We start from the raw sequence: 23,234 nt of genomic DNA, 5'->3' as shown, positions 1-23,234 counted from the left end.
CACACCTCCTCTTCTGTAAGCAAACGGCGGCTGTGATTGGACGACGTGGGAGGAAGCGGCTCCTACGAAGGAGGAAGTAGAGCAGCTATGTCAATGTGAACGTTCTTATTGCCCCATCGTCTTTATTGATTTTATATTTCTGTCACGTTGTGCTGCTATGTTTATACAATGGCTTGCTTCTTTCGGAGAAGAATTGCAGAGAAGGTAACGAAGCGCAAAACTCTTTAAAATGGGATAACTCCGCGTGCTAATGTTAAAAAACTGTTTATGATTACCATGATTTAGATACTGATCCAAGTCACGATAATAAATACATTCTGTCAAATCTATACTTATTTGGCATTTTCGTGACTACATATTGTTTATGTATGTGATATTTGTATTCTATAGCCTCCAGTTAATGTTAAATCTATAGAATATAAACTGCAGATCATGATATTAAAGCCACCAATCTCACATCTGTTGTTGTGTGTAGCTGGGTCAGACCCTGCAGCAGTCTGAGGATGCCTTCATGTCAGCACTGTCAGCTGTTCCAGTGTCAAAGAAACAGTTAAGTGTGTGTTGTAGGTGTTGGTCACATCCCATCATCAGTTTGACACGTTCCGGGATCTGTTTCTCTCAAAGCTCTTTTATGTTGTCTTCTCAGGCAGACTGCCGACTTCAGACTCTATGTCAACACGTTACGACTGAATGGGATCTTACCCCTGGATGGAGACATACAGCAGCAGACCGAAGCTTTGGCCAGGAAGGTTTGTCAGATTTGTCTAAACAGGCTTACAAATGATTCAATTGAAACATTCCCAAGAGCTCTCTTCTAATCCATATTGTGTTTTTCCACAGCTGAAGCAGGACAGTGTAGTGGAGGACATTTCTGCTGGACGCGGATTGATCAACTTTACATGTAATCGCAAACTTCTGGTCCAGGTTTGTCACTTTTTTTTCTTTTCTCCAGCAATGAGACCGACAGATTTCACCTCAGTTGCTGTAACCAGTTCCCCTGCGTCCATCTGTTCTAGAAAATGTTGGAGCCATTTGTAGAGGACGGTGACAAATTTGGGTTAAATAGTGAGCTTCTGAAGAACCTCAAGAAGGGAACTACATTGGTGGAGTTCAGGTATGTTTGATTTGTGATTGGGGACAAGCAGTGATTGTCTGTGGAGTAATTTATCTGCTCAACCAAACGTTTCATCGAAAGAAACGTGTGGTCTTAAAGTTCCTAACACAATTGCAAATGGAGGAATAAGAAATCCTTGTTGAGTATGAGTGCAGTAACTCTCTCCAATCACTAGGTGGCATCTTTTCTCAGGTGTCACAAAAAAATGGCACAATAAAGCCAATCGTTACCTTCTGTATCACTTCAGTACCTCCAACTCAACGTCCTACACCTACTCAGAAACACACTTTCTTTCTCCTGAGCCAGTGACCCGGCTGTGTCCTTTAAAGCTCCGCGGCCTCGCTCACTCACGGCTCATATAACAAGGACAAAGCCGACTGACCTACATATTCACTACAGCCAGCTCCACTCAGATTTGCAACCCCCTTTTCCTCCACTTATGCCAAGAACTCATCTCCAGATATTTACCAGATTAACAGATTCATGTCTTTTATCTTTCAGTTCTCCTAATATCGCCAAAAAATTCCACGCTGGACACTTGCGGTCAACGATTATTGGTACGTTTTTGTGTCAGTTCATTGATTTAGAAGTCACAGGAATTGCATACCGGCCCCTGAATAGAAAGGAGCCGTCATTAAAGTTGCTGTGCTGTTCTCGTTTTTTTCAGGCAACTTCATTGCTAATCTCAAGCAGTCCTTAGGAAACAATGTTATTCGCATGAACTATCTGGGAGATTGGGGAATGCAGTTTGGTGAGTAAATGGTCGAGACATTTATATGGAACAGGTCTCGTGAATTCTTTAGTATGAAGGGATATTCTCTATGGCTCTGACTCCAATTCCAGGTTTGTTGGGCGCTGGCTTCGACCGCTTCGGTTCTCAGGAGAAATTGAAAGAGAATCCCCTGCAGCATCTGTTTGATGTGAGTTTGGTTGTCGATGAAAAAAGATACCCACTGATTGATCACAGACAGAATCACGCGACCGATTCAGCAAATACATTTTGTGTAGCGTAAGCTGTGATTGTGTTTTCTGTAAAATGTCACCCTTGCATCAAGCAGGTGTACGTCCAAGTAAACAAGGAAGCAGAGAACAATGAGGAGGTCCAGCTGGCTGCCAGAAACTTCTTCAGGCAGCTGGAACACAACGACAGCCATGCCGTGTCGATATGGCGACAGTTCAGGGAGATCACGGTGAAGGAGTATCAGCAGATCTACAAGGTACAAACACGCCCAAACCCTGAGATTTAAACTTCAGATGAAGGAGTAGAAAGTTTAGCCAAGATGATTGTTGTGATCTGATTTGTTGGACACTGTTTCCTATCTTTTAGCGTTTAGGAATTCACTTTGATGTTTACTCAGGGGAGTCCTTTCACCAAGACCAGGTTCAGGAGGCAGTGCAGCAGCTGCAGAGACAAGGCCTCTTACAAACCACAGAGTAAGTCACAAAATCACCTTTTGATCAGTGACCCCAATGACCCCAAAGTAATCTGGACTCATACGTTTGTTTGATTTCCACAAGGAATACAGAAAAACTAGAATCATGGTTCCATCTAAAGAAAACATGGAAAATACCGATTGATGTAACATGAGATCACATATAGGAACGAAATCTGCGGCGTTTCATGAAAGCTGTCATGTTGACAGGAAGGGGACCGGCGTGGTGGATCTTTCCCCGGCTGGAGACATGAGCCGCCTGTGTACGTTGCTCCGTAGCGACGGCACGTCTCTCTACATTACCAGGTGAGGGGCGCAGGGTGCAGGTTTGGTTCTGTGCATCTTTAAAGCTTCCATAAACACACGGGTAAGTGTTGGCTGTGACGTCTTGCGTTTGATTTCAGAGACATCGCCGCAGCTATAGACCGAAAGGAAAAGTACCAGTTTGATGAAATGATTTACGTGGTAAGGACGCTGCACTCAAACTCACCACGTGCACCCAAGGAGTCTGATTGTCACCTTAAGGCTATTCTGTTTATCTTTACACTTATGATCTTGCGCAATTGTTACTATTACATCATTGTTTTGCAGCAGCTGTGTTGTGTGTCTTTCTTTTTAAGACAGACAAAAGTCAGGAGCATCATTTCAGCCACATGTTTCAGATCCTGAAGGCGATGGGGCATTCTTGGGCGGAGAGGTATCTGCCATATTTTTTTTGTCTTATTGAAATAAAGGGGGGAAAACGCGGCTCATATCTTTTATAAATCAAAGCTATTTTACTTACAATCCTCGCCTTTCCAGGTGCCGGCACGTGTCCTTCGGCCTGGTGATGGGCATGAAGACCAGGACGGGCGAGGTGGTGTTCCTGGAGGACGTGCTGGACGAGGCCCGGGCCCGCATGCTGCACAATATGAGCCAGGCAAAGAGTAAATACACATTTGGCTGCAGGAACGAATAGAAGTTGTATTTGTATGTGGCAGCGTTCAGGCAGAGTGCATACTTACACACTCTTATGCACAATAGTACTGTTAAGGAATGATGGGAATATTGTTTACTCTTTCTAAGCGACAAAGGAAATGGAAAATCCAGGGGACACAGCAGAGACAGTGGGAATCAGCGCACTAATAGTTCAGGTAAATAAAGACAATTTACGATCCCATTTGCACTGGGATGGGCCGGTTTTCAATCATTATTAGTTTGTTTTATCACCCGTTTGGAGGAAATATGTCTGTCCCCTATTTTACTCTGTCTCAGGACTTCAAAGGTCCCCTGCACTCAGATTATAAATTTGACTGGGACAGGATGCTGCAGGCTCAGGGGGACACGGGCGTCTTCCTCCAGTACACACACGCCCGACTCTGCAGGTCAGTAGGCCCCTATTGGGAGTTGTTTTGAGGGAGTGAGGATCAGGGTTTGTGTGAAGCTGGGGTAGAGGAGTGAGACTGATGTGTGGGGAACATGAACAAAGGGGGGAACTAGACAAGAGCACACAGGTCAGCAGATTGTTGTTCTCGACCAATGTGGACGTCATTCACAGCTGAATGCAATGTCGTACCTGCAGTTTGATACGGCGGAACGGAGGCATAGAGGAATCTCCAGTAGATTCCTCTCTCCTACTCGAGCAGACGAGCGTAACCATTCTGCAGCACCTCCTTCGGTAAGCAAACGGCTTCATAAAACAACTGTCACACAATCGGAGCAAGAGTGATTAATATCTGTTTGGCAGTGACGCAGATCAACCTCAATATTTGCCTCCCCCTCTGTCCGCAGCTACGATGAGGTGTTGTACCAGTCGGCACAGGATCTGCAACCTAAACATCTTGTCAACTTTCTGATGAAGTTGTGGTAAGCGAGATGAGACGGGGCTCATAGTAGTTGTGAAGGTGTTTGTACTGTAAGAGGATAAACGTCTCTGCTCTCTTCCAGCCATCTGGTTGCGTCGGCGCACAGGGAGCTGCCAGTGAAAGGGAGCCCACAGAATGTAGCACAGGTACAAAGGAGTCGTTAGTAAAACCCACAAACAGCTCTTAAATGAAATCTGCTTTGAGTTAAATACGGTCAAGTTAATCGCCTAACTTCTCCTGATGGTCCACAGGCCAGGTTGCGGCTGTTCAGCGGCTCCTGCTCCGTCCTTGCAAATGGAATGAAGATACTGGGCATCACAGCGGTTGATAGAATGTGAGATTTGATCAAAGTTTCAGTGTCATTTCATTGCAGGTTATTTAAATAAAAGAGCTCTTACATTTTGGAAATACAAACATGTCTCCTGATTGAACTCCTCCTCATATAAAAACTCTTCCAGAGACTTGATAAGCTTCAAGTGGCGGTTAGTTACTTAGATCATGGTCAGGAACTCATCGGGCCGTTAAGAGCTTTGAAATTCATACTTTAAAATGCTTTGGGTGTGTCTGTGTGAACCTGGAACGTACACCTGTCCCGCCCTGAACACAATCAGGGACCGGTTCCACCTGGTTGCAGCAGCAGCAGCTCGCCGATTTGCAAATTACTCAACCAAGAAATGGATACAACACAATTCCAATTTGATTTCAAGCAATTTATTCCAAATTGAAATCACCTCGTTAACATTAAAAGGCTTTTCAAGGATTCCCAGCACCGGTACAAACTCTATATCTGGGTCAGAGAGGAAGCCACAAGTACAAGCCATTGAATGCAGCCTGTACCGATGGATTTTGTTTCACCTGTGTGCTCTCCCTGCAGTGACGAGGCAAAGCTCCTCACATGAACGTAACGCGATCCACTCACGAGGCTGCCACAACCGAGACTCGTCTGTATTTGACCTTCAGTTTGTATCCGGTGCTGAACTTGTACTGCTATGGTGCAACGGTTAAGATCCTATACATCCTGACGACATCTCAGAAACTGTAGCTTTAAAAACATTTCCATAACATATTTAATAAGGCTTACAAATGACTTTTAAAAAGGTGATTGACAATTCAAAGAAAGAGACACAAGATAATCACAAAATCAGGACTAGCTATGTTCCAATAAAGATGTAACTACACGTGCATTCTGCTCTTCTTTCAAGTACTGTGTGTGTCTTCCTGTGAGCCGGACACATTGGGGAAAGACGAGCTCACAGTCGGCAGTTCATAATGGACCAATGAGTGGTTTGGCTCCGTGATGAGGAGCCCCGTTGTTGTTGTTGTTGTTGTTTTTGTTTCTGTCTCTGTGCCACTTCTAGCCGACACACGGAACGTCAGTTAGTGGAAATCTTTGTCCAGCAGTAGGCTAAAAACCAGCTCTAAGATTTCATGGATTCATTCAAATGATCATAAAAACGTAAAAAGCAGCCAGGTGGGGCCACAGAATGATTACATCATTTTGGCATTTGAATAAAACACAGCTTTTCCTTCAAATTAGCTAAAACTTCATTTGACCTTTGGCCGTCCCGAGTGTGTGGAGTTGGGTTGGACAGGACTGTTAAGTGGGATAAAATTACAATTCGTCCTCTCTGTGACGAACTGAACACAGCCGACCCGACCGAGTGTCCCTTTAAAAACAAACCTGAAATTGGCACTGGAGTCCCCTGCTGGACTGGGGTTTTGTGTCCACACAGGGCGACCAAACACTGATCCCCATCCTTCAGTCAAAGACGCTTACTGCTAATCGTGCGGGTCGGCCGTTTTTACACGTGGATCAGCTTCTGTTTGGCTTCCTGGTCGCTGACTTGCCGGCTCAGCTTGGACGTGTCTTGCTTGGGCAGACCGTACATGTAGATGGACACGCAAACCAGGATGGCTCCGGAGGCAAAGGTGATGGCTGCACCCCAAAGTGAGAGAAAAGCGGAAAATCAAGCACTTGCAAATCGCCCGAGAACTTCGAATAGCATTTTTGAGAATCACTTTATTTACGTAGTCTCAAATCCTGAAAACTAAATGCAACTTTTTTCTTCTGAACTGTAGCTTATGTAGCCGCAGCCGCCGCCTCTGTGCCTCTGTCCTCATTGTCTGTCTTATCCTCTTGATATTGCAACTGTACAACTATTTGTCTAAAGCAAACAATCTTCCTGTACAAACGTTCTTATTGTTTGAAGAAGGTTTAAACAAACCCTACAAACATCCGGAGCCGCACACTGCACCGCACACTGCCTAAAGTACCACGAGCACAGAGCAGGAACTTTCAACCCAACTACACAAACTAACAGTGAAACATTTCTCAGTTTGCCAGTGCCGTTAGAAAAATCAACACTTTGAGTTCAGTTTCATTAAGTTTGGTCTCCTAGGTTCAGATTTATTATGTTTTTAATCATCTTACTTATCTAATACATTTATTAAAGCTTGTATTTGATCTAGTCTCACCTTATTTTAATAATATTAGATTTCTCCATGCCTGCTTTGGATAAATCCAATAAATAAAAGAAAAAACTAAATGAACGTACTTATCTGTAGTCCGAACAACGTGACAGAGGCCACGGTCGAGAGAACGATGGCGGTCGCAGCGGAGAAGCCCTTCATGATGTTGTCTGTGTACTTCAGCACCACCGACGTGTACAGACCGCCGACGCTCGCCAAGACTGCGGGGTACACAAGCGCACGTGTGATCGGGGAAACTACGCGGGAACGAGCAGAAACATGAACATTACGGCGACATACAAAATTGGACTTACACACTACGAAGCACACCCAGGGCGTGTAGCCGAAGAAGAAGCCTTTCTCCAGAACGTTCTCGCCGTCGGTCATGTAAACACCGACCAGAGTGACCAAGATGCCCGACAGGTACATCTGGATGTTCCTCACCCACAGGGACGTGTCGGAGCTCTTCAACACCTTCTCAAAGTACACACCTTCATCGGAGCACACACACACAATACAAGGATTACAACAAACTGATGTCTTAGGAAGCACAATTGGAGACAAACACTTCATTTAACTTCTGAGTGAAAATAGGACTTGGTGGTGTGCGACAAAGGTGAAATTTGAACAAAAACACATTTACCTGCGAATCCGGAGCAAATGACAGCAACGGCAATGGCGATGAAGCCGACTACAGGGTTTTGTTCAATCTGAAAGTGACAGCAAAATGCGGAAGAGGCACAGAGGGGAAATGAAAGCCCAACCACGGTAAACATGATAAGTGCCGTATGCCTGAGCTCATCCCTGACCCCCACCTGGACTTTAGTGGCCTCCACAGGCTTCCACTGGACGAGGGTGACGCCCCCGCAGAGCAGGAAGACGGAAAACCACTGCAGCCGACTGAGGGAGCGGTGCAGCATCAGGACGGTGCACAAGGCCGTGCAGGGGATCTTCAGCTGATAGGTGACCTGCAAGGTAACAACTAGTGGTGAAAGTGAGAAAGAAGTGTGACATTTAGGGCCTGAAGAAGAGGAAACATAATGATCCAATTGTTTCCCCTGGAGCTTTTTATTTGATACATGATATCCGTGACATTTTCACACCAAGGCAGGACAATTTGAATTGTATGACACCCTTCAGACAACAGCACGGCAATTCTTCTTTACCACTTTGCATAAGGCGGGGAAAGTAGAGTAAACACTTCCAATTAGTCACAAAACACATAAGAGCTGAGCTGGAGAGGCTCCACGGCCAGTTTTTAGGCACACAAATCAATGACATTGATTTCAAACACTGCACACACAGGATGAAGTTCATACCTGGTAAACAGCAGCGTCGAGGTTGCTCAGGGCAACAAAGGCCATGTTGTTCTGGATAGCATACACCACAGAGGGAACACTCAGCTTCAGCAGCTCTTTGGGACTATAAAACACATGTTCCACTATGGCATTCTTCAGCCTGCTGGGACTGGAAGTTTCTCTGGAAGGACAAAAAGCAAATACAGACACACATTTACACATTTGTCTATTCAAATAATCTGTAAACATGATCATAATCTATTTAAGGATTTAGGGGCAGCAGTAGCTCAGTCCATACGGGAGCCAGCTTGGGACCTGGAGGGTCGCCGGTTCGAGTCCCCGGATGGACCAAGAAAGTGGACTGGCAGCTGGAGAGTTGCCAGTTTGCCTCCAGGGCACTGCTGAGGTGCCCTTGAGCAAGGCACCGAAGCCGGTAACAAGATCTAATCTGTGTGATTGTATAACGGCATTTGACAAACAAAAGTATCTTTTCTTATCTTAGCTTAAATAAACAAAAACAGTGACTAATCAAACGCAAACAGAGTACTCTTGACTTTATTTTATCAACATAAAATAAACCACAAAAGAATTCAATATCTAAGAGGACCACTAAACATTATTCCACGTCATTGTTGAACATTACAAAACAGGGACATCCGTGTGTAACCGGGGCACTTTATATAGCTTTATCCTTTTATATGTCACTCATTTGTTCTTGTGGTCACATATCACTTCCAATAAAGTAATCTGACATCATAATATCTCCTTATTTTGGATCATTCTAAATGATTGTGTACATATATATACAAATACTTACTTTGCCAACATGCCCAGGCTGAGTATGAGTTTGATGACCTCGGTGATGCAGACTGCAGTAGTGGAGAAGTACATGTCTGGCGTTGGGATAGTCCTGGTGTAGCGTAAGGCCACAGTGTAAGTCGCTGCCACCACGGTCATCACTGTCAGACAGTACAGCTTGAAGATCACACTCACAGGCTCTGCAGACACAAACAGCAACAGTCAATCTATCATCGATAACACAGAATCGCAATTTCACTGTTTATTACTATATAACAGTATTAAATCGACAAAGTATACATCTGTTTACTAGAACAGAAAGTGTTAATGACGTAAATGAATGAATTAAATAAAAGGAAATAGCTTTAACTACATTTTGGTGCGTTTTTTATGCAGCACATTGTTATTATCTGTGTCAAACTTGCCGTTATGTCGCCGGCTAATATTTCGCCACAAATGCTAGCTGATGTTGGTGTTAAAACTCACCGTTCGCCATTGTTGCTCCGCTTTGTGTCCCCGAGGGTTCAGATGGAGGCCGTGTTCCTCTCACATGCCTGTGTGGGAAAGAGTAGGGAACGGGTTCTGGGCCGCTGATGAGAGAACGTTGTCCTCCTGCCCGTGAATCTGAGTTAGCACCGCTCGTCTCAGCGCTATCATACTTCCTGCTTTTCCCATCATGCCCCAAGAGCGGAGGGTGAGCTTGTTTTTCAGGTGCCCCCGGGCGGGGATGGACCGGGACCAAGGACCAAAGAGCTAAATGACTAAAAAAAAAAAATTACTTTGCTAATGCTTCATAATAATGTATTTCATTAATATAACGGAATAATGACAATAAGAAAAGATTGTGTAATAAAGTGTAATAGTATACTGTCGAACGAGGGAACAAATGACAACTTTTAAGGTTTAATTAAAATATATATAGTTTAGTCACATTTAATTAACTTGGAACTGGAATTTTACCTAAAGAAATGTTATGGAAAAACAACACAATGGGGGAAGGAGAGCAATAAAAGAGGAAGGGGAAAGACAGAGATGGAAGAGGAGAGGAGAGGAGAGGAGAGGTGTAGGCACAGCTGGGGGGAGGAAATGTGCTAATTATCCATAAATCCCACATTTGGTCTTCAAATCGCTACATCGCCACTAGAAGGCGCTGTTTACCTTCAGTACAGGCAATGGAACAAGTAAAAGTAAGAAGTAGTAAATCATGTTTTGAAGTATTGAATGAGCAAGCCTAACCAAACCTTGGATGTCTTTGGGGGAATCATCTCAGCATCTGGCATTCATAAGGACATTTGGTCATTAGGAGGATGTCAGAACAAGTCGGGACATCCTTGGACTTCCTGTTAACCATTCAGTGACAGCAGCAGAGGGGTGGAAGGACACATCTCATACAACAACAAAGGCAGAAATTTAGTTTTGTACATATTTGAACAATTTTGAATGAACGAAGTGGGTGCAAAGCAGAACACAGGTGAAAAGCTTCCTAAAACATCTGGGAGAAGTGCTGTTTGGATCTGAAAGGGATCTATCTTAAAGCTGGTTCTCCCAATGTGAACAGTATCAAACAGGAGAGGAAACGTGAGCACATCAGAGCCCTTATGTAGTTCATAGTTCAAGTTTATAAGAAAGGTACAATTCTATATTATCATTTGGGCAAGACTTACAGTGGCATTTAACTCACAAGACATTTATGTGTTTAATGTATCTATTCAATTACATCAGGTATAAAGAGTATCTCCTCACCTTCTGTATTATCAGCGTCATATTTCCTACTATAAACTCGTGTCTTGAGATGGGGAGAGAAGAAGGTGCTTTAGTAGGGGGGACAGATAAGGTCAGCCAAATTTAAAGCCTTGGCATTGATCATGAGGGACAAATTGTTCAAACAAAGTAAGCCTGTCCAAAGATTAGCATGGATGAGGGAGATAAACCGTGATTCAGCTGGGGGTTCATGCGGAGTGAACTGTCCTTGACAACAGATAACAGACTGTAAAGGCAAGTGAATACAACCTTATATCAGGATTACAGTAATCACGATTGCAGAAAGTTAACGCTTCCTCTAGTAACGGCCGTCATAAGATCTGCTGTGACCAGGAAGACACAAACGGGAGAAACTGTAACTTTATATCACTGTTCGGTAAAATGTAGGGTTAAAATAGTCTGTTTCTTTTTTTAGTGAATGAATGTTTTGACTGTGAATGAATTGGTGCAGTCCAAGAGTCTAATACTGGTAGCAAACATCAGGTTGTTTTCTTAACTCTTGCCCTTTTCCTCTGTCCATCCTTCACCTCTAGTTGAAAGATAACTTCAAAGATAAAGATAGAGCTTTGTTTTAATGAAATGACTTCTTTCACCCACTGTTTTGTTGTCATGATGGCTGTATCTCCCCCATCTACTTAGAATAAATCAGCCTTTTGAAGTCTCCTCCTCCATTTTCAAAGCTGACTAAGTCTAATTGCTTGTTTGGGATTGTAGACATGGCAACAAGGGGAGATAGCAGTGATAAGAGGGAAGGAAAGTTTTGATATTGTATGTCACATTATACCAGATGCTTTATAAATGTCCTACACATCTCAAGAACAACTAGCTGATCCAGCAACCAGCAACAGTCATACTCCAAAGTTATGTAACAAGGGGAGGTCAATTAATGTGACGTGAAGCTGACAAGGAGCATGGTTAGTGTGTAAACAGTTTGTTTTCACCCATCTCTTGCACTTTAAAGCCTTTAGATAACAAGACAGTGCAAACAACTCAATGCCGCCTCACACCATACAGGGAACTCATCACTTAGGAGCCGTATCTCTCAATGGCCCTGATAGTGGATAGGTCAAGTCAACAAGTCAATGACTGTGTATTGAAACAACTTCCATCATTCTTTCTCATTGGTCTGCATCAAGCCAATATTAGGGGAATCTGAAGTTCAGATGTGGATACGCAAATTATTCAAATCATGGAGGCTCCGGACAGTTTGGCTGTGATTCTGAAGCATAAACCCAGAGTCCAGTCTTGCATAACAGGTTAGATCAGAGTTTCTCAAACTCCCCTGCGTTAAAACAACTGAAATCCTCGGAAATCTGTTTGCAAATTGACAAACTGTGTATGTTTCATTCAAACATATTTAATAATGTAATTGAATTGAATTGTTATTTGATTTGAATTTTGCTTTTCAAATTAGTCTAACTTGTCTCTTTCTCAATTTTCAAACTAACTACTGATGTTTTTTCCGGGCTTTTGTTTGTTTGAGGTTTGAGAAACATCGCACCAGACCATCCTGAAACGGAAACAAATTCTTCCAAGAAGTTGTTCCCATTATTACAACAAACTTTCATTATGAACTTATCAGTGCCATTGTTTCATCATAAACGGCCGTGTCCTTTGAAGTAGACCAGACCCTCCTCCTCCTCCTCCTCCTCCTCTGAATATTTATGATGTGTACAATTTACCCGCCACTTATAGCCGATAATGACCTTGAAGTCCAGCAGACTGCTGAACAAAGACAGCAGGCAGAAGGGTCGCAGAAAAGAAGCACAAGGACAAATTCAGGAGAAATGGTGCCACCACGACTGGCTCTGATCACACTGCTGGGCCTCACATGGACAACAGGTCTTTGCCTTTTTTGCACTTGAATGCAGCATTTATTCAAATTGCACCTCTGAGATAGTAAAACTCTCATGTCATCATTTTTTGGAGTGTTTTAATGCAATTTCAAATCATATTTCTGATATTTTCCAATCACGTCTGGGGTGTGACAGACCCAGGTATTGGATTTTTAGAGCTTCAGATGACAATAGCTTGAATGAGAAGGTTTGTTTTGGCTTTTGTTAGTGTTTGATCTGCCAGTTTAACATACTAATATCTCTCTCTATTGTCTTTTATCTCTCCTGCTCTCAGTAACAGCACAGCTTTGTCCTCAGACGTTTCCCTCTCTGCAACATCCCTCCAACGGTAAGTCAACATCAACCCTGGCTGTTATTAGAGACAGACTTGGATGATTTAAAGCTGCGCATTCAAATTCAAATGGAACTTTCTTTCCAGTCCACAGTGTGAAGCCCTCAGATGTGGCTGTACTCGCTCCCGTTGGACTTCACCTGCACAGGTTGGCACAGATCGCCTGCAAGCTTTAACCATTCACTACTATTATAGAATTATGAGGCCTCAAAGAAGAATGTATGCATACTGTAACTGTGAGCGCTTTGCTTTCTTGCAGCACTGAGCTGACTGAAGTGCTATCAAGACTCAGAGGTACCGTAACTTGCAACGATTATTAGTTAGTACTTCGTTTCATGCAGTGGATTGTTACATAAGAGGTTTACATGCATAGTGGGTTAAGTTGAATTTTAACCCATCAAAAACCTCCCGGATATTAACTACAATTTCACACTATTTGCAAACGTATCAAGCCATGTGAGCACGCGTTGAGACTTTGGAGCACGAGGTAAGCAGGTACACACTGTAATAACCTTGAGCTTTTATATGATCTATTACTACTGTGCACTATCTTTACTACGGCGTTATATAAACAAACCTTGATAATTTGAACCCCAATATAGTCGCCACACTCCAGGTCTGGTGACTTTTTTTATCTCAAAGCCATTGAGGAAATAATGAATTGATTAGATACACTGACTAAACTGACACACGTGTTGTATTTTCAAAAATGTGTTACAAGTTTGTGTTATTGTCCCTCCGTTAGAACTAATGATGGTGTTCAACCCTGCCCTGATCAGTCCACACATGGACCAAACACACCTGTACACCTCTCAATCTGCTGGACAAAGGTACTTCCCACCACTTTCTGATAGACAGAATACGTCGTTAGCTGGTATCAAGTTTCATCCCATGTTTTCTGTCCACCTGTAGCACACTGACGGAGCAGGCCAGGGAGGTTGCTCTCTACCTTCAGAACAACCAGGTACTCTACCAGCTGCTTTCCCCACCAGCTTGCCTATATTCCCTTACCTACACTGTAAAGAAGTCTCCTTTGCGCCACAGTAAGACATTTCTTACCTCCGACAGGTCCTTGATGTGGAGAGAGACTGGAAGCTGGTTCTCCTCTTTGTTCAAGTGGATCAAACCTGTGCCTGTGAGGAGCAACAGGTACACAGGAAATCATTTGTTAAATCTTTAGGCAAGGCAAGGCAAAGCAATTTTACTTATATAGCACATTTGCAAGGAAATTCAAAGTGCTTTACAATACAATAAAATAAAAGCAAAATAAAAATAAAAAGCCTCAGGAAAAGAAAAGGACACTTACAATAAAAACAGAAAAATATAAAGAAAATTGAAACTAAAAAGGACACTTAAGTACAATTAAAAACAGAAAAATGTAAAGAGAATAAAAACTAGTTTCCCTCTTAGTTTTAATAGAATTTCTGGCACTCTTCTGAGATTTCAATTGTTCCTGCAGTCTCAAAATGTGTGTGTGTGTGTGTGTGTGTGTGTGTGTGTGTGTGTGTGTGTGTGTGTGCGCACAGGTTCAGTCTGTTGTCAAAGCGATGGTTCAGGAGGTGGACGATGCCTTGCAGTTGCTGCACTCGGCGGTATGATGGATTGTTTACAGGCTTGTTGTGTTGGCGTTCTGTACACTTTTTGCAGTGTAAATCACGACTACTTTTCAATTACTTTACAGCTGAAGCAGACCATTGTCAGTGTTGCATTGTGGGATGGAGAGCATCAGCACAGGTAATTGTCCAAACTGAAACTATTTGCTGAAACATGATTTTTGTCTTTTCATGTTTTCAATTCTATGCTTCCTCATGTATATTGTTTTAATAATGGAGCTTTGCTTTCCTGTCAGGATGTGTCCATGTATGGAAACACACAGCGAAGGAGAACTCAGACTTGTGAGAGCGGCGCTGACTCACACTCTACAGGTCGGTCATTCTCACCACTGCAGTCCCATTATCTAGCAAATTAACGTATATGTAATAGAATCTATATATTAAAGTCATGTGCTCTGGTGATTCATTATTCTCCATTTAAATTGTGCAGGAGTCGTTGAATGAGCACATTGTAAAAAGGCGCTATGGCGACAGAGATGACTTCACTGTCATTCTGCAGAACACTCCGTTGATCACAGACCACACGTTTCTCTCAGTGAGTTAAAGGCGTGGACGCTTACTGACACCATCATTCATTCCTTCACCTCGTTATTCCCTTTCACTGGTTGTCTTAGAGCAAGCTTACATACGGTGTCATTAATGTTCTTTCTGCAGGCTGGGATCTCTCCCTCTGCGTCACAAATGTCCCACCAAACCGATACACTGATGGTTCAGATGTGGACAAACCTGGTGAGGCCTTAAGTTATCTGATCTGACCTAACTTTACTTATCTATGTTCTCTGAGCATCAAAACAATGAGTTGTCTTGTCTTTCAGCTGCAGCCGACAAGTGGCCAACAAAGCGGAGAGGACAAAGGCATGACGATCACAGTGCCGTGTCCTAGTGAGGTGAGAAACTGTGACTAAACACACAGGATCACATATGTTAGTGCCATTAAGTGTCATTACGCTGGTTCTAACTATCCACCTCCTGTTGTTATTTCTCCTTCCCTCCATAAGGACCAACCCTTCTTAAGGACAGAAGGAAACTCTCCTTCAAGCCGACATAGTGCTGCGTCTCCTCTCCTCAACCTAGTGAGTATTGTCTTTTATTTGGCAAATGGGAGACTGTGCCTGCACCCTATACCGTTCTTTGTCTGGTCCTGACTGTGGAAGTGCTCTTTGTGTCCTGCCAGGGTACAGGCACAGAGATGCCCTGCGAGGAGATGAGCCCCTCGCCCTCCGTACCAACCTCCGGTAAGAGAAGAAGAAGAAGAAACGCTGTCCTTGACCTCACTCACATTCTTTTCAATTCACCTTCCAAGTACCCTGGGTATATTCAAAGCTGTGTCACAAACCAGGCATGCCGAAGGTGACTGATAGCTCTGTCTGGAGAAATAGATAAATATTTCTCCAGACAGAGCTATCAGTCACATTATCATGATCTACTCTCTCTCTCTCTCTTTGATTTCAATTATCCTGGAGATTGGAGGTTGTAATAAAGCTCAGATAGTACAATCTGTATACAAGTATACCTAAATTGCCCCTTTGACAAAATCCATAACACATTGAAACACAGGGAACACACTCAATATGAGATCACACAAGTATAATTTACTCATTCATCCATAAACCTGACAAATAGCATCACAGAATAAAATCAAAAGATAATAGATGAAGTCAGTATCTCAGCCCTCAGAGTTCTATAAATGGACTTAGGAGAGATGACTCAGTTGATATAGGGTGTGGCGATTCTTAGTGATAATGTTTAGAGGTCATATTGTCCTAACTGCTGGTGCTGCTCTCTGTTTTTTTCTCAGTTCACGCCCTGCGGCCAGCTGATATTAAAGTTGTTGCTGCTGTGGGAGACTCTTTGACAGTGAGTGATCCCACACCTGTCATTTTCTTTAATACCACCTTCATCTATCTTAAATCTCCAAGAAAAAAGGGAGAAAAAAAGTCCTGACTGTAGTATCATGTGAGTGACATGTCATCCTACTTGTCAGGCAGGTAACGGCATCGCGTCCGGCCGTAACGACGTCCTGGACGTCCTGCGTCAGTACAGAGGTTTATCCTGGAGGTGGGTTACGCAACTTTCATACAAAAGCTGCAGCATAAATTGATGTTTTACACAATTGGTTCGAAAATTGCACTTTAACAATGTTTTCACGCATTTTCTACAGTATCGGTGGAAATGAGAACCTCACCACTGTCACCACTTTGCCCAGTGAGTCTCATTCTCTGGTGTCGAATGAAACTTTACTAACGTGGCTTTGTTATTGTGAGTCCTGGGATGGTTGATGCTCTTATGATTATGATTCTTTCTCTGCTACTTCAGACATCTTAAGGCATTTTAACCCTGTCCTCACTGGCTACTCTCTGGGCATGGGCAAAGAGCAAACCCCTCAGGCTTTCCTCAACCAGGCTGCAGCAGGAGATAAAAGCGGGTGAGTCTGAACAAGCTGCTTTCCATCATAAATACAAAATAAAAACGCATAATATAAGGGAGAAGGATTTGGTTGTGTTCTCTGTTTTCACTGCAATGTTTCATTTTTTTTTTAGGGACATACCGACTCAGGTGCGCGCCCTGGTGGCAAGGATGAAGAGTGACTCTGTAAGATGGCCTTTGTTTGTCCTTATGGTTCATATTTGCTCTTGCAGCTGATGAGTAAAGCAACAACACAGGGGCCATTTCATATTTTGTATATTCTTTGCTATACAGAGAATCAATTTTGAATCCGACTGGAAGGTGATCACGGTGTTTATCGGTGGAAACGACATGTGTGACCACTGCTACAATTCTGTGAGTATCCTGGCTGACCATTCATTCTGAGGTGACGTGAATTTGAGAGACACAACCCTGAATACATCTCCTCTTTCTTTCCATAGCTGTACTATTCTGTAGAGAATTATATCCGCAATGTCCGTGAAGGCCTGGATTATCTACACAAACAGGTAAAAACTTGCATGACCAGAACAGACATGACGATACATTTTCCTCAGTCAATCGTTCATTGGCATTTCCTCTTTAATGCTTCTCTTCTCTGCTAGGTGCCTCGGGCTCTGGTGAACTTAATAGAACCTCTTCACATTACCCCACTAAGAGCAATGCACGTGGAGGCTTCACTTAAATGTCCAACCTGGCTTGTAAAGTGAGTGTCAGTTTATATACTTCCGTTTTTTGATCATGTAATAAAGCAATTAGATCTAATCCTAAACTATGATGTTATCCCATGCTGTGTCATCTCGTCAGTATTCTGTGTCCTTGTGTCATCTTACCAAAGTCCGGCTCTAAAGCCCTCCAAAAGTTGGAGGACCTTAACAGAAGTTATCAGGTAGGACAGAACACAAAGCCAAACTGTGATCGGTAAGGTCAGATTTTTTGTGTTTGCATTTGTTGCATCGTCACCTTTGCTTTCTTACAGCGTTTACTGAATGAGCTTGTGGAGTCGAGTCGCTACAACACTCGTCCAGACTTCACTGTGGTCACCCAGCCGTTCTTCAGAGATATCATTGTCCCCAATTTACCGGTGAGGGACACTGAATGTCACATAAAGACACTAGTCACCTCACCCTCCATGTAACTGTAGGACTGAAACATCAGTGTCTCTGGGAGATAATGGTAAAGGTGATAGTTCCGTCCAGTGCACAGACTCATGGTATCATCCAAAGTAGGAAGATGAGCATGTGGACATTGGCTTCTCTAATTTAATAGTAGATTGTCATGCTTTAAGGCCTCTTAACCTAATGATAGAATAGTGTCCTTCCAACTTTGTGGCAGCTGTTTGAGGCAGACCCTTTCCTGTTTCAGCACGACAAAGCAAGATCAACAAAGTGCATGACCTCACCAAAGCTTTTATGGCAGAATGGAAGACAATTCCTGCAGCCATGTTCTTTTAAAATTAAATGTTCATCAGTGAAACTTGGGGGTATAGTGTTAGGGTGTCCTCATACTTTTGGCCAACACCATTTTCCACATAAAGGGTCCTGCTACTCTTCAACAGAGTATATAACAAAGTACTATGCTCAACTGTTAGTACATGCCTGGTCTCTGCCACAGGATGGACGTCCTGATCGCTCTTACTTCAGCGCCGACTGCTTCCACCTCAGCCAGAAGGCTCACACACAGATGGCTCGTGCTCTCTGGAACAACATGGTGAGAAAACAAGATTTGAACAAGATTTAAGCCTGACTGCAGCGTTGTATGACCCAGAAGGGCTCAAACTAATCTCTGCTTTTCCTGCAGTTGGAACCTCTGGGCAATAAAACTGCTTTACAGGATTTCACTTCACAGATTAGCCTGAAATGTCCATCCAAGGTTAGAAGCAGACACGTTGGTTGTAAATTGATTTCTTTGTATTTTTGAATGTACATTTAATTTCCTACAGTTTAAGACCACACATGTAATATTCATATCATATCATCTTTGCGTTTATCTGCAGACTTCACCATATATCCGGACCTATAACAACAGTGATTACACATATACTGATCCTTCCCCCACACCCGGACCCATTCCAGTAAGTACACTCATCCATCTGGTTAAAGAAAGAGACACGTTCATTTGATTGTCTTACCAATACAATATCAAATTTAACCCAAATGATCCTCTAGGTCACATTAAATTAATAAACTTCTCATTTCACCTGATCTGATCCTGTTAAAAGAAAAGAAAATCAGACTATTGGGTTCTTTTGGGTTTTCTTTTCCCTCAGAATTGGGGAAGTGACTTCTCCTGTGTGAACGTTGCTCCATCCAATTCTGTGCCAACTTCAGGTGAGGTGGAAACTCAAAGGTCATAAAGTCATTATGGTTTGATGTGTACTCATTTGATTATAAACTAGATGTGATCCTTTATCAACAGTTCACAAGCTGAGACCAGCAGACATCAAAGTAGTGGCAGCACTGGGAGACTCTTCCACAGTAAGTATTGAAATCCAACAAGGAAAAGCAGCCAGTTGATTCTTTGAGACGGATTGTATCATTTAGCAAGATGCGTGTTGGAATCTCACACTTTTAAGCTTTCACTTATAAGAGTGTGTGCCTCCATGCTGAGACAGACGATTCAACATTTAGCACCAACCATGAACCTGGTTATATCAGCTAATGGTGTCATTGATCTATGAACTTTCTAATCATTTGTTATCAGTCAACGAGCTCAGACTGGTGATGATCCACTACATGTTTGCCTATTGTCTGGTGTGTTTGGTGTAGCATTTATCTTTTCCTGCATCTCACAGTCCTCCTTGTAACATTTTATTACCCCAATCGTGTTAACACTGTCATTGGGTTTGTTAGATAGTCTAGTTTGTTTGTTTAAGTTCGAATCTGTCTTGATAAAACTTGGCGGCCAATAGAACGAGCCAGTAAGGGTCAGATCAATACGATATACAGTATAATCAGAACAAGACAAATTACGTCTTGACTTGTTCAGCCTTGGTGGAGGTATGAATGGCCCTCTAAATTCTTCTGTGTCTTTATATGCGAGATGTGTTTGTTCTCTGTTTACAGGCAGGTACAGGCGCTAAAGCGAAGAACCTGGTTCAAATCGATAGAGATTTTAAAGGCGTCTCATGGAGGTATAATACAAATTGTCGCAATCAGCTCACATTAACGTTTGCATTTTACAAAACACGCTGATGGGCTTTGGCTTTTCTCCTACAGCATTGGAGGGGATAAGACTCTGGAAAATGTCACCACATTACCAAGTGAGTTTATGTCAGAACATCAGAGTTTATTATAACTAACAGACTACCAAACTACTCCCTCCTCTGGCTCAAACTGGTACTGACACACTCAGGTGGCCGATGGAAGTTTTTGTGTTTACTTAAAATCAAGAATTAGTGACATTACAGAAACATTATCTTGTTTTAAATGAATTTTTAAAAGATAATTATGTTACTCACACACAAAGACACCATCATGTTCTTATTGCAGAACAAAATGAAGTTGTTGTTTGTTGATGCCTTTCTTCAGCAAGTAACCCAAACTAGCAGCTATCTACTTACTCAACTCAGTTAATGATAATTCTGTTATCCCTTTATCTTCTAAGACATCCTGAGGAAGTTCAACCCCTCTCTTACGGGTTTCTCTAAAGGTCAGGGGTCATTGCAGAAGGGATTCAACATGGCCAAAGCAGGAGCTAAGACTTCGTATGTGCATACGTCTCTCTCTCTCTTTTCAATGAATACATCTGTGAACGACTCCATTTCTCCTTTTTAACACCTTCTGCCTGTATTTGTTGTGCCTGCAGAGAGATCCCAGCACAAGTCCAAGATCTCATCAAGACCATGAGAGGGAATAAGGTGAGATATCTCCAATACTGAGGGATGCTTATGATTTGCTACATGTTTGTGTTTAATCATCTAACTCTACATGTTCTGACCTCATCAAACAGCAGGTGAATTTCGAAAAGGACTGGAAGCTTGTGACAATATTCATTGGAGGAAATGATCTTTGCAACTATTGCATAGAGCAAGTAAGTGTTGCAGGATAACTGCCAAATTTGTATATCAATGATGTGAAATTTAAATACAAATTCTGTTGTTGTTATCTCTACAGAACAACCTGTCACCCAAGAATTACAGCCAGAATCTAATGCTCAGCTTGGACCTACTTTATAGAGAGGTGTGTTAAATAAAAACTCAAAGAAATCTATACTCCTGCTGAACACAGGTGTGTGATATGTTTCTGTCCCCTCCTCTCTCTGTGTATGCAGGTACCGAGGGTGTTAGTTAATGTGGTGGAGGTTATGCAGATCGAGCGTTTGAGAACAGTGAAGAAGAACACACTGGGCTGCGGCCTCCTGCAGAGGTTTGTAATACCGCCTTACTACAATGATTCTCTTTGTTTTTCCTCTCCCGATTTTGGAGACAATGTTTCCAACCTACAACTTTGAGATCAGCCTTCAGCAAAAACAGCATTAATAGTAGCTTGTTTTTACAGAGTCAAGTGTCCCTGTGTTGTCAACATAGAGGAAAACTCCCCAGAGATTGAAGAGATCAAACGAATCAATCACGAATATCAGGTAAACTATTTTTCTCTAGATTCTTCCAGATTCGTTAGGAAACAGAGTTTTTCCTTGGTCTTTTCTCAAACATTCTATTTTAATAGACTGAGATCCAGCATCTTATATCTGGAAATCGTTATGATGGGAAAGAAGATTTCGCTGTTGTCCTTCAGCCCTTTTTACGCACGTCCTTTATCCCTTACATTGGGGTGAGTTACAGAAACATGCAGGTTTATTCAGACAAGCACTTACTGAAATAAATACTGATGATGCTGAGATCTCGCTTTTGGCCAGGAGGGCGAGGCTGATGTGAGTTTCTTCTCCCTGGACTGTTTCCACATCAGCGAGCGAGCCCACGCTGAGATGGCCATCGCCCTCTGGAATAACATGGTGAGTGATTGACACAACTGAAGAAGAGTTCTGAGCTCTGGCTTTTATCTGTTGCCATTTAAAACACAATTCTTCTGTTTGGGACAGTTGGAGCCAGCGGGCAGGAAACAAGCCTATAACAATTTCACCTATGACCGTTCCAAGATCCACTGCCCCTCTGAGGTTTGTACCAAGACTTCTTCTTCACTGTCTTGTTCCGCCCAAGATCTTGCACCGAATGTGACCCCGACAAAATTACTATGATGTAATTTTTTCAGTTTTAGGCCCTCTCATAACAACAGTTAGAAGTTTACTGCATAGAACAATGAAAACATAACATGTACAACATCTACACAGGCTTGCCTCATGGATTCCTGTTAAATACACAGAATGATTCTCTCAACTATCAAAACTCTTATAATAATTTAAGAGAAGGTAGTACAAGTTTTAAACTCGAGCTAAAAAATGCTCTCTTTCTTTTAGGCTAATCCTTTCATCTTCACAAAGATCAATAGCGTGCAAAGCCCACCTGTGAACACAACCTCCACTGCTGCTCCAGTCACGAGCACAACCAGCACCTCCAATCCTGAAATAACTGTCTTCGTCCCTACGTGTCCACCGCCAATACCAGTGTGGATGCCAGTGGTTATCTCATTGGTAACCTTCCTGGGTGGCATCGCAGTCTCCTGGATTATCCTGACATGCATTCAGCGTCGGGGGAAAAATGTGGAGAAAGCAGTGGAAATGAAAGGAACTGTTTTTTAGTACAGACAAAAAGTACTGCATAACTTAACATACATACAAATAGGTGGCTTCTTGAGAGCTGAAAGTAGCCTGCAAAACAAACACTTTATTACTCACCAAGCAGACACGGAGCAACATGAACCTCCCATGGACATCTCAGCACCTGATGAATTTAAGTCGTACGCTCCACTCGCCTTTTACATCTGACCTCCGAGAACAAATCTGGTTCTCTTAACTTGCAAGATCTCCAGCATTGGACCACAGTGAGAAGCTTCCTTATATGGAGAACTGAGTAGAGCTGTTGGCAGCCAAGACTTGGTTATTGCAGCTAGCGTAGATGAGGTTGGTTATTAAATATTGTTTAATGGATCTTTAATTATGTGTATGATTTATAAATATTTGTACAATACAGAAATTGTTTTGTATGTGTTTATTCATTGTTATTTATTGATAAAAATAAAACATGGATGCTTTTAAATGCTTCTTCTGTATATGGATAATACCTGAATGGTGACAAGCCACGTAAACTTTAAGTAAGTAATTCGCTGTTTGTCCAAAAAAGGATGAAATAAACTGCACTCTACATTAGCTGATTATTTGTCTGATGTCATGGAAGG

At 42.5% G+C, this 23,234-nt stretch overlaps 3 protein-coding genes across 3 annotated transcripts; 2 read left to right on the top strand and 1 right to left on the bottom strand.

The window, feature by feature from the left end:
• Nucleotides 1-40: 40 nt before the first annotated feature.
• rars2 (arginyl-tRNA synthetase 2, mitochondrial) lies at nt 41-4,805 on the top strand. Its single transcript, XM_076167842.1, has 20 exons — nt 41-204; nt 476-549; nt 647-749; nt 841-924; nt 1,017-1,114; nt 1,616-1,671; nt 1,782-1,865; nt 1,958-2,034; nt 2,173-2,331; nt 2,442-2,548; nt 2,758-2,853; nt 2,952-3,012; nt 3,168-3,244; nt 3,349-3,473; nt 3,613-3,680; nt 3,802-3,911; nt 4,109-4,204; nt 4,318-4,392; nt 4,474-4,537; nt 4,643-4,805. Exons 1-20 carry the CDS (start codon nt 169-171, stop codon nt 4,727-4,729), a joined length of 1,737 nt encoding a protein of 578 aa, XP_076023957.1. The 5' UTR covers nt 41-168; the 3' UTR covers nt 4,730-4,805.
• Nucleotides 4,806-5,086: 281 nt separating this feature from the next.
• On the bottom strand, nt 5,087-9,641 carry slc35a1 (solute carrier family 35 member A1). The gene is made up of 8 exons (XM_076167603.1): nt 9,443-9,641; nt 8,976-9,156; nt 8,180-8,339; nt 7,676-7,828; nt 7,504-7,570; nt 7,175-7,351; nt 6,947-7,081; nt 5,087-6,327 (listed from the first exon to the last, which is right to left on the bottom strand). The coding sequence occupies exons 1-8, from the start codon at nt 9,450-9,452 to the stop codon at nt 6,194-6,196; spliced, it is 1,017 nt and encodes a 338-aa protein (XP_076023718.1). The 5' UTR covers nt 9,453-9,641; the 3' UTR covers nt 5,087-6,193.
• Nucleotides 9,642-14,451: 4,810 nt separating this feature from the next.
• LOC143013572 (phospholipase B1, membrane-associated-like) lies at nt 14,452-22,853 on the top strand. The gene is made up of 33 exons (XM_076167251.1): nt 14,452-14,496; nt 14,948-15,052; nt 15,172-15,246; nt 15,333-15,404; nt 15,516-15,590; nt 15,692-15,752; nt 16,316-16,374; nt 16,502-16,575; nt 16,679-16,722; nt 16,834-16,942; nt 17,058-17,109; nt 17,218-17,298; nt 17,385-17,450; nt 17,547-17,647; nt 17,749-17,830; nt 17,921-18,025; nt 18,556-18,651; nt 18,742-18,813; nt 18,938-19,015; nt 19,211-19,271; nt 19,360-19,418; nt 20,007-20,074; nt 20,160-20,203; nt 20,548-20,647; nt 20,749-20,800; nt 20,893-20,973; nt 21,057-21,122; nt 21,214-21,308; nt 21,441-21,522; nt 21,609-21,713; nt 21,799-21,894; nt 21,982-22,056; nt 22,357-22,853. Exons 1-33 carry the CDS (start codon nt 14,452-14,454, stop codon nt 22,636-22,638), a joined length of 2,718 nt encoding a protein of 905 aa, XP_076023366.1. The 3' UTR covers nt 22,639-22,853.
• The last annotated feature ends 381 nt before the right edge of the window (nt 22,854-23,234 follow it).

Source organism: Genypterus blacodes, unplaced genomic scaffold (assembly GCF_046128005.1).
Source record: "Genypterus blacodes isolate CSIRO-AG114 ecotype Tasmania unplaced genomic scaffold, CSIRO-AGI_Gbla_v1 ptg000013l_1, whole genome shotgun sequence".
NCBI classification, from domain to species: Eukaryota; Metazoa; Chordata; class Actinopteri; order Ophidiiformes; family Ophidiidae; genus Genypterus; species Genypterus blacodes.
Note: the sequence above shows the minus strand (reverse complement) of the source record. Positions and strands in the feature narration are given on the sequence as shown.

Excerpts from the sequence above, each read along its gene's own strand:
- rars2 (XM_076167842.1), top strand. The coding sequence starts at position 169 with ATGGCTTGCTTCTTTCGGAGAAGAATTGCAGAGAAG. Across the intron at positions 925-1,016 it reads ATCGCAAACTTCTGGTCCAG|AAAATGTTGGAGCCATTTGT; the intron begins GTTTGTCACTTT and ends CATCTGTTCTAG. Across the intron at positions 2,549-2,757 it reads GGCCTCTTACAAACCACAGA|GAAGGGGACCGGCGTGGTGG; the intron begins GTAAGTCACAAA and ends TCATGTTGACAG.
- slc35a1 (XM_076167603.1), bottom strand. Across the intron at positions 7,829-8,179 it reads TCGACGCTGCTGTTTACCAG|GTCACCTATCAGCTGAAGAT; the intron begins GTATGAACTTCA and ends GTTACCTTGCAG. Across the intron at positions 6,328-6,946 it reads GTTGTTCGGACTACAGATAA|CCATCACCTTTGCCTCCGGA; the intron begins GTACGTTCATTT and ends TTTGGGGTGCAG.
- LOC143013572 (XM_076167251.1), top strand. The coding sequence starts at position 14,452 with ATGGTTCAGGAGGTGGACGATGCCTTGCAGTTGCTGCACTCGGCG. Across the intron at positions 17,451-17,546 it reads TGGATTATCTACACAAACAG|GTGCCTCGGGCTCTGGTGAA; the intron begins GTAAAAACTTGC and ends CTTCTCTGCTAG. Across the intron at positions 21,895-21,981 it reads TCGCCCTCTGGAATAACATG|TTGGAGCCAGCGGGCAGGAA; the intron begins GTGAGTGATTGA and ends TGTTTGGGACAG.